The sequence below is a fragment of the Drosophila miranda genome, chromosome XR (assembly GCF_003369915.1).
Source record: "Drosophila miranda strain MSH22 chromosome XR, D.miranda_PacBio2.1, whole genome shotgun sequence".
Classification (NCBI taxonomy): Eukaryota; Metazoa; Arthropoda; class Insecta; order Diptera; family Drosophilidae; genus Drosophila; species Drosophila miranda.
Window position 1 is genome coordinate 1,123,126 of NC_046674.1, and position 9,710 is coordinate 1,132,835.

The 9,710-nt window shown below is 43.2% G+C and overlaps 2 protein-coding genes across 7 annotated transcripts; both read left to right on the forward strand.

The window, feature by feature from the left end:
• Window positions 1–430: 430 nt before the first annotated feature.
• Window positions 431–2,924, forward strand: LOC108153018 (methyltransferase-like protein). Of its 2 annotated transcripts, none has more exons than XM_033387877.1 (3): window positions 431–794; window positions 849–1,893; window positions 2,401–2,924. In XM_033387877.1, the coding sequence occupies exons 1-2, from the start codon at window positions 586–588 to the stop codon at window positions 1,666–1,668; spliced, it is 1,029 nt and encodes a 342-aa protein (XP_033243768.1). In that variant the 5' UTR covers window positions 431–585; the 3' UTR covers window positions 1,669–1,893; window positions 2,401–2,924. The 2 variants fall into 2 exon arrangements, with proteins under 2 accessions (XP_033243768.1, XP_017138253.1); XM_017282764.2 differs by having other exon boundaries at window positions 434–661.
• On the forward strand, window positions 2,852–8,324 carry LOC108153019 (vesicle-associated membrane protein 2). 5 transcript variants are annotated; one of them, XM_017282768.2, is made up of 6 exons: window positions 2,852–2,942; window positions 3,498–3,571; window positions 3,854–4,001; window positions 4,097–4,255; window positions 4,321–4,372; window positions 7,445–8,324. In XM_017282768.2, the coding sequence occupies exons 2-6, from the start codon at window positions 3,543–3,545 to the stop codon at window positions 7,624–7,626; spliced, it is 570 nt and encodes a 189-aa protein (XP_017138257.1). In that variant the 5' UTR covers window positions 2,852–2,942; window positions 3,498–3,542; the 3' UTR covers window positions 7,627–8,324. The 5 variants fall into 5 exon arrangements, with proteins under 5 accessions (XP_017138257.1, XP_017138255.1, XP_033243769.1 ...); XM_017282766.2 differs by lacking the exon at window positions 7,445–8,324 and adding an exon at window positions 6,287–6,584; XM_033387878.1 differs by lacking the exon at window positions 7,445–8,324 and adding an exon at window positions 5,909–6,014.
• Window positions 8,325–9,710: the final 1,386 nt, after the last annotated feature.

The window sequence follows — 9,710 nt, forward strand, 5'->3', positions numbered from 1 at the left end:
TATACCAGAATTTACCGTCCCATTTTAAAAATATACCGTAAATATACTGACGAATTCAAGTTCTATATTCCTCGACTTGTGTATTCCGTGCAACATTACTAGCTATATAGATCTCTCAGCACTGCCCACATAATTTTATCCAATTAATAAATCTATTTTCTACTGAGTGGCTTATTTTAAATACTTGACTTAGTTTTTTTTTGCTCAACAACGTTCCTCAACAACAATATAGCGTCTCGTATGATGAAAAACCGTACTTAGCCCACTTAAGCACCACCTATTTAAACAGCTCAACGACTTGGGGTAAATGGCGGAAAATATTGCCGATTGTAAATTCTTCTTGTATATCCTTCCTCGAAAGTTACAAAAACCACTGTATCTTTCACCTGAACTGCGCTAAAATGGTTATTTTTTTAATTATTTTCGGTAGAATATTGAAACACCCCCTTGGGCTGCAATGGGTTGATGGTTCTCAACATACGACAGACAACGCGGTTGTTGCTTGTTTACATTTCTTTATAGTTGGTATTTGATTTGGATTATCCTTCGATCCACTGCATAACATGAGCGATACTCCCACGGCCGATGACTGTGAGAAGCGTCCTCAGTTCGGCACACGTTTACTCAAGGACAGCGACGACGTCTTTAAGCACAATGCTTGGTAAATATGCGTGGCAAGGTCTGCGGCGTTTTGCCAGCAAAACTTGGGAGCACACTCGAGAGCGCAAGAAGCCAGCGGGTGCTGGCGGGCGCATACTAACCGACGTGCGCGAGGTGTTCGAGTTTAATGCATGGTACACATTGTTGGCACAAAAACTCTAAAATGCGATCTAAAATGTGCTCTGCAGGGACCACGTGCAATGGGATGAGGAGCAGGAGCTGGCCGCACAGGCGGCCGTGGCAAAGAACTCGTGCAGCAAACTGAACGACGATGAGCGGGAGCGCTTTCAGTCGGATGCACCGAAGTTTTGGGACTCTTTCTATGGCATACACGACAATCGTTTCTTCAAGGACCGTCACTGGCTGTTCACCGAGTTTCCCGAGCTAGCGCCCCTTGATGTCAGTGAGCAGCAGTCACGGAGCATCTTTGAGCTGGGCTGTGGCGTCGGTAACACCATCTTACCCCTGCTCCAGTACAGCGTGGAGCCAAAGCTAAAAGTCTTTGGCTGTGACTTTTCTGCCAGGGCCATCGATATACTTCGCAGCCAGCCGCAGTTCGATGACAAACGCTGCGAGGTATTCGTAATGGATGCCACGGAGGAGCAGTGGCCGGTTCCCTTCGAGGAGAACTCGCAGGATATCATTGTAATGATATTTGTGCTGTCCGCCTGTCAGCCAAAGAAAATGCAGCAGATACTGGACAATTGCTATCGCTACCTGCGACCCGGTGGCCTGCTGCTCTTCAGGGACTACGGCCGCTACGACTTGGCCCAGCTGCGCTTCAAGAGCGGAAAATGCTTGGAGGACAACTTCTATGTGCGCGGCGATGGCACCCTGGTGTATTTCTTTACAGAGGAAGAGCTACGTGGTATGTTCACCAAGGCGGGGCTCCAGGAGGAACAGGTGATTGTGGACCGAAGGCTGCAGGTGAATCGGAGTCGCGGCCTGAAGATGTATCGCGTTTGGATACAGGCAAAGTTCAAAAAACCTCTGGTTCCCAGTTCTTAGCTTTCGTTAATCGTTGAGCTGTAATCGATTTATTTTTATTTTTATCGACTTGACGTATGAATGTTAAAATCGGCAGCTACATGTCAAGTAGAATGTCCAGGATAACTTTTTGGCTCGTGAATTTTGCAGAAAAGCTTTCGGCTCTGTTAACTTTGCAGAAGCATACACATAACATAACAGTTAGGAAAGGAAAGCTGTGAGTTTTCGCAGTTGGCTAAAAACGTCGTAAGTGAAAATTTTCCTGTGCTACGTAAAATAATTTTAAGTTAAATAATTAAGGAACAATTTGTTGTAAACTTGTGTTGCCAGGACAAAGTAAAAGTGCTTGCCACACAATGTTATAGAATTCGTAATCGAAAACATAAAGAATGCGACTAAAAGGCATTTCGAATGAAAGCAAAACCATTATCGTGTAGAATTTCATTGATTTTTTCCCCAAGCCAAGACAGGCCAGTGCCAAGTTGCGAACTTGCAAAGATTTGTAGAGTCCACACGCGAATATATATTTTTTTTGTGTGCAGAAATATCCCGAGACTGCCCCAGGGGGTATGCAACAGAAAGGTGCACCAAGTGCACCCACGCACACATACACACATAGAGAGAGCCGTGGGCAGGCCACTGGGCGTGTTGCAAGCTCCCACTCGACTTCTTACTCGTAAAAATACTCAATTCTCAATCCAAACATAAGTCTAAAAATAGTTTCAACTATTTTTACACTCTTCCCACCAACAGTTCAGTTTCAGTTTCGCCGAGCCAGAAGATCCCTCTGAGGCTGTCGTGGCAAGTGTTACCCACACACTCGACATACACACACACACACACATCTAGCCAATCCCCCCGCAACCGCTGAGGCGAGCCGAGAGGAGTGAAAATTCATTGACGATTGGGGGCGACAAAGCTCAGGCGAAAGAGAGAGAGAGAGAGCGTGAGACAGCGAGCGAGCGAGCGAGCGAGTGAGCGAGAGAAAGAGCGCAACCCTCGACAACAAAAACAACGAAGCAGAGTTCTGCTGCACCCAACGCACCACCACCCGCCACCACCGCCGCCATCAGCACATCTGCTGCTACTACCGTCACCTCACCCGCGAAACGACCCTCCCCGACCTCGACGCTCGACGCTCCCAAAGTGAAAGACGTTGGCCAAGTGCATACCTATTCACACAGGAACCAGAACCAGTCGCAGTCGCAGTTACAGCCACAGACACCGCAAACCGAGTTTTGTTAATACATCAGCGGCTGCAACAACACCAAAAAAAACAACAAAACAATAGAAATGTAAGTGAATGGACATTATTGATTTGTCTGGGGTTTTGGGGGGTCCTTCTCGTACTCGTTTCTCGTTTTTCGCACTGGGGTAATGCTCATTTAATGCCCACACATTAAGTATACGCAGCATGGGCCCAGCATTTCATTTATCCAAATAGTCCATTTCGATTGGGGCACCGCACCCGAAGTGGCTCCAGCAACAGCAACAGCAGCTGCAGCTCCCATGAATCACCCACAATGGCCGAGAGAGAGAGTCCTCCTCTGGTCCGGCAGTGGCGATGGCGTTGGTGATGACGCTGCCGCATCACATGGCATGGCATTCACACGCCGTAAAATCAATAATTTTGACTACGTTTCGCCTGAGCCGTGAGTCAGGCCATGCAAAGTAAATGAATTGTCCAAAAGGGAACGCAAATAATGCCGGGTGTTCCGCCATCGATTTAATTTCCTTCGCACTACGAACATTATCAATACTCACCTGTAACGTAGCATTCCATGGGATTCATTTCCATAACATTTCATAACTGAATATTTAACTATTTCCTTAACTTTGGCCGTCAACAGAACCCAGAGACCGCGGTAGAGTTCTAAGTTTTAAGGGTCTCTGCGATGGGCAAGAAAGACAAGAACAAGGAACCGTAAGTGCTAATCTCTGCACTCTTCGATTAGCCGGCTAGATTTTCTCCAGCACTCTCTGTGTATAGCACACACACACACGTACCGTCGAGATATTTTAAAGAAACGCTAGAACGCTAGAACGATAGAAACCGTAGACCCATAGTCATAACGAAACCCCTACCTCCCATACTTTGTGTAATCCAAGTCCTGTATTTAATTTGAGCGCCCCGTTGGGAGTTGATTAGTCTTGGTATTTGCCCTCCTTATGAGCTCGTTGCATGACTAATGATTGTTCCCTGCAGGGCGGACGCTGCACCAGCTGGCGATGCACCACCTGCTGGACCTCCAGCAGGCGAAGGAGGCGATGGCGAGATTGTGGGCGGACCACACAATCCGCAGCAGATTGCGGCACAGAAGCGTCTCCAGCAGACGCAGGCGCAGGTCGATGAGGTGAGTGGAATACAATTTCTCGATTTTATGAAGAACCTTTACAAGGAGAGCTTCTGCTCCTGTTTCTGCTTCTGTTCTTCTGTCCCGCCCTTTAGGTCGTCGACATTATGCGCACAAACGTCGAGAAGGTGCTGGAGCGCGATAGCAAGCTGTCGGAGTTGGACGATCGCGCCGATGCCTTGCAGCAGGGCGCCTCGCAGTTCGAGCAGCAGGCGGGCAAGCTCAAGAGGAAATTCTGGCTCCAGAACTTGAAGGTCTGTGTGGCGGCGTCGGCAGAGAAGTAGCTTGTAACTAACCCATTGTTCGGTTCCACTTGCAGATGATGATCATAATGGGCGTGATTGGCCTGGTTGTCGTGGGAATCATTGCAAGTAAGTTAATCGTGCGGAAATCCCTAGATCAGGCTGTTCTTCTTACTCACAACATGGGACACACACATTCCCTAGAGATACATACAAAGCCACCCGACACCCAACACCCGACACCCAACACCCACTCAACACAGAACCAAATATACATCCACTTTCTATTGTTTGGTTTATTCTTGTTTAGCGCTGATTTCGTTAGCCTAAATTACGTTTATTTCGATTTACGCACACAGAGACTAAATTTGATTTTGAATTGGTTCTTTAATTCCGCCAACTCTTTTTTTCTCTAGGTAATTTTATGTAGATTGCTAGCTATCCATTGCTAATCCATAAGAAACTAGTAACTTAGCAGCAATGCATCATCCGCAATGCAAATGCAAACGCATATCAAAAGCAATCAATTAATCAATCAAGCAACCCAATAAGATCCGAAATCGAAATCAAAACCGATATCAAATTTAATCCCATCTAAAAACTGCCATGAGTAGAGCTAAAACTCACAGTCCAACTGTTGTACGTTTGATGATCTGATCGCTCGCTAAACCGATTCGAATTTGATGCCTTGCGAAATTTCCACCAAATCAAAAAACACAAAAAAAAACCTAAAATAAAAACCAAAAACCGATCGATCAGTCAATTGCATCCATATCATGTGCTTCGACAACCACTAAAACAGTAACTACTTATATACAGTATATGCCATATATGTATATGTATGTATCTGATCTGTGTGTATATCCAAAGTCCAACATCATCTGGTTCCATGCGACCACCATACGCACCATACGCAGGTTCGGTAATGATAATGATTTGATTTGATGCCAACTGAAAGTCGTGTCATACGTTGTTCTCGTTTATTTTCCTTTCCTTTCCTGTAATAGTTTAGTGCTCGCCATGGATATCGGTATCGCCGGTCCCTGTGCGTTGCCACGGAAGAGGCAGGGCATGGGTGATGGCCGATGGCCGATGGCCGATGGCTAATGGCTGATGGCTGATCCGATATTCGTGTGTGTACCCGTTAGCGTTATCCTTAAGAACCTTAAGTTCTCTGTTTCGACTAGCTAGCGTATAACCCGTAAGCCGTAATTATCTGTGGTTTGTTCCGTACTTCGTTTCGTTTTGTTACGTTACGTTTTGTTTTGTTCGGATATTGGCGCTCCACAACTCTTCAGCAGATACACAAAATGTGCCATTGTCCAGTGTAAAAAATACTCGTATCCACAAGTAAACGTAGCTCGCTCTCCAAGACTCTAAGAAAACGCAAAGGCCGTCAAGCCGAACAGTGATAATCCACTTGTACTTGTAGCTGTGCTCACTGTACCACCCACTGTACCACCTGTACCACCTGTACCACAGCAGCTGCCTAAAGCACTGCAAATCTTTTATGAGTTCTTAATATGATTTAAAAATATTTTCTCTGATTTCCACACCCACACACACACACACACACACACACACACACACACACAATGGACACCTGATATACGTACATATACATACGATGCCACTGATACACAATATTTTTTGGAACAATTACAGAGAAAGACGAGAAAGAGTAATACACTGAAAGCATTAGCTTTGTACAATTTTTTTAACTATAAGAAATACAGTTATTTAATACAGTTTTTCCCCAAAAAAAAACAAAAACAAAAACATATTATTTGTGAGGTAAAAACAACAGCAAAACTCTTTCCGTTACTCATCCGCAAATCTTATTGCTAGGTGCACCCAAAATATCTCTCTCTCTCTCTCTCTCTCTCACACTGTCTTTTTTGTTTGATTCATTTCTCCGTTTCATAAAAACTGAGAGATTTTATTTTGATTTGATTCAGTTTTGTCAACTAATATCGCTTGTTTCGAAATAGAAAATAGAAAAACAAAAAACAAATGCAATTCACGAACAAAAATTTCTCGTAGAACCGTACATGTCGGATGATGCTGCTGCTCCGCCACCTCCTGCTTTGCAGCAGCAGGTGGTACCGGCACCAGCATCCGCACCAGCATCTGCACCAGAATCAGCACTACCACAACTACAACAACAACAACAACAACAACAACACCATACACAAAAATCTGAACCACCAACACTCGAGAAACCATTGGCTGAGAAATTGACCGACAATCCACAGAGTCCGTCGGATGAAGTGGCGACTGGACAATAGGACGATCTCTCAAAAACAAACCAAACAAAAAAAAAAAAAAATATATATATATATACAGCAACAACTACAGCAAACTAATCAACCAATCAATTAATCAACCCATCGATTAACCAATAACTACATCAATAGAAACCATAATCAAAATTAGCCGAAAAGAAAAAGAAAAACAAAACAAAAATTAACCATTTCACACCACCTTCTTTGTAACATTGAAAAAACAAAAACGATCTTTTTGAACACTGTAAGCAAAAAACAAACGCAAAAGCAACATTAACCTGTGCTGTGCGCTTCTTCTTCTTCTACTTACACCCGTTTCCGTTTCCGTTTCCGCTGTCCTGTTACGCTGTCTTCTGTTACCGTTAGCGTTAGCGTTACCGTTGCCCTCGTTAACGTTTACTTATTATTTTAGCTGCATGTTTGTGCGATGTGTTTCGATGTCTACTACGTGTGCTAAGTATCCTTATCCTTATGGTTGTATAATTTCGGTTTGGTTCTTTTTCGATGTTGTTGATAAAGATATTCTGTTAACCGCATATGTACTCACCTCTGTACATATGTACCCGTATCTTTTGTGCACAAAAGTCTAAGCGGAGGCTAGGGGATACAGCCAAGAGTCCTGTCCTGCGGGGGATTGTCTTTGAATGTACATACATACGATAATGATGTACCCTCCTGGGCGTTGCATTTGCCCCTCCATCCCCATATCCATATGCTACTACTCCCCGATGTTCCCTGATATTCATAACTGAGCTTTTAACCATTGAAGTGTAATATGTTTTGGCGTATATCCGTGTATCGGTGTAATTGTCACTCCATTGAGATTCAATCTCAATCACTACCCACCTGTTCGGGCCACATTTGACTAACTCTCGCTCTCTCCTTCTCTCCTTCTGTTGCCCCGACCCGTCCACAGATAAGCTGGGACTCATAGGCGGAGAGCAGCCACCGCAGTACCCTCAGTATCCACAGTACATGCCGCCACCGCCGCCACAGCAGCAGCAGCCAGCCGCCGCCGGAGGACAGTCGGCGCTGGTCGATGGAGGAGCCGGCACCGGCGCCGGGGCCGGGGCCTATCCGGAGCATGGCGGCGCATAAGTAATTCTGGACGGCATTTACCTGTAAAGCCAAGCAAAGAACGTTTCTTGATTACACACAAAAACAAACAAAAATATAATCTGCAAAACCCAAGAACCGACAAAAAAACTCCCCCAAGGGAAAACTCAGTTATACTAGAAAAATCTCGAGAATTGCAAAGAAGTCAATAAAATAATATGTTTTCCCACTTAAAAGACGACGAACATGACGGCTTTAAGTAAATGCAGTCATAATATTAACACTAAATCTAAATCTAAAGAACGCTCCGGACAAAATGAAGTTGTTGCTAATTTGTTTATGGTTACATTATTTCATGCATAAAAAGGTATATATAAAGATAAATATAAATATATAAATATATATGGGTACTTGAATATTTACGAGTAAATCTAACAAAACAACTAGTAAACTATGCTATATAACTACGACTATATTGTACTTAACATGTATCTCGGGGCTGGGCCGGTGCGAGGCCAGCGCGAGGACCGGGCATGGTCGCTCCCGATAATAGCAACTCTTTGAACTCAGTTTCCTTAGCAAATCTACTAGTATCGATTTCGAACAGTTTCGGAACAAAGCCCAAAGCAAAGAAGACACTCCCGAGAACGAAACCAAATCAAAGCTTTTGTTCCTAAGTAAAAGTTACGCAAAATATAAATATTTGAAGTGTATAATCCAAAAAAAAAAAAAAAAAAAAAGAACAACAACAACAGCAAAATCGAGTCGAAAGTTTGGCGACGACAGGCAATTGATTAATGTATTGTATTCGTAAAACTTTATGTGCAACCAAGAATATTGAGGAGCTAAATGTAGTAGCGGAATGAACAGAAACCAAAGAGAAGAAGAAGGGAAACAAAGAGAATGGAAAGGAAAAGAAAAGAAAAGAAAAGAAAAGAAAAGGATAAGGATGATGGAGGATACTAGTGAAAATATACAAAAGAAAACCAAAAACCAAAGAATGAGAATTAGTTTGCAGTTATATGTTGTCTGAATTATTGTGCAATCATTATTGTTGTGTTTGAAATAAAGACACAAGATCGAGGATCGAGGATCGAGGATCGAGAAGGATCCGATTCGGTTGAAAGATGAAACCAGACAGTTCAACGATTAAATTAAGCGCTAGACACACAATATGTTGGTTATGACCAGTTTTATTTGACAGAAGAAGCAGAAACAGGAGAAGACAGACAGAAGCATATGTATGTATATTTCAATGTTATAAGTAATAAACGAAAGCGGATACATAGGGCCTACTATATGTATAGGCATTCATATATGTATGTGTAACGTGTAACGATATGATATTTAGATCTCACACCCTCCACTCCACTCCACTCCACTCCACTCCACGCCACCCCGAACCCCAAACCCCAAACCCCAAACCTCAACCTCAAACTCCACCTCCACCTCAGACCCATTCCGATCGAGTAGTAACCAACTTTGAGACAACACTCTTAGCACATATTGTACTTACCTTGTTCTAAAAATACGAACGTATATTAACAATTAATGTATTAACTAATTGATTCAAGAAGCGCCTGCCCAAAGTGCTTTGCCTACTAACAAAATAAGGCACAAACAAAATCGAAACTACTTAAAACAAAAACTAAAACGAAAACAAAGACAACAACAAAAACAAAAACAGGAAAAAAATGAAAATGAAATACGGGGAGAACCGAAATCTAAGACCCAAAGTGCAGGTATTTTTAGCAATATTCGTAGCGTGTACAATATGTCGCCCTTAAAGCTTAATCAAATCTCGTTCAATGTCCATCACTACTACAATATCACCAAAACACACACACCCACACACACACCTTTCACATGCATATAACCATTACCAACTACGGAATCAATATAATAATCAATGAAAAATGTTTAGAAAGCGTTTCGGTTTTTGTTTGGATTTTAACCCGAAAACAAAATGTATACACACACACATACACACAATCACAGATGGAAAGACAGACAGACAGACAGACAGACAGACAGACAGACAGAGAGACAGGCAGAAGTATTCAAAATGAAAGGAGAGAAAAGGCAGAGTTTCGGGCATATGGCCGTACTCCCAATTGAGAGGCACA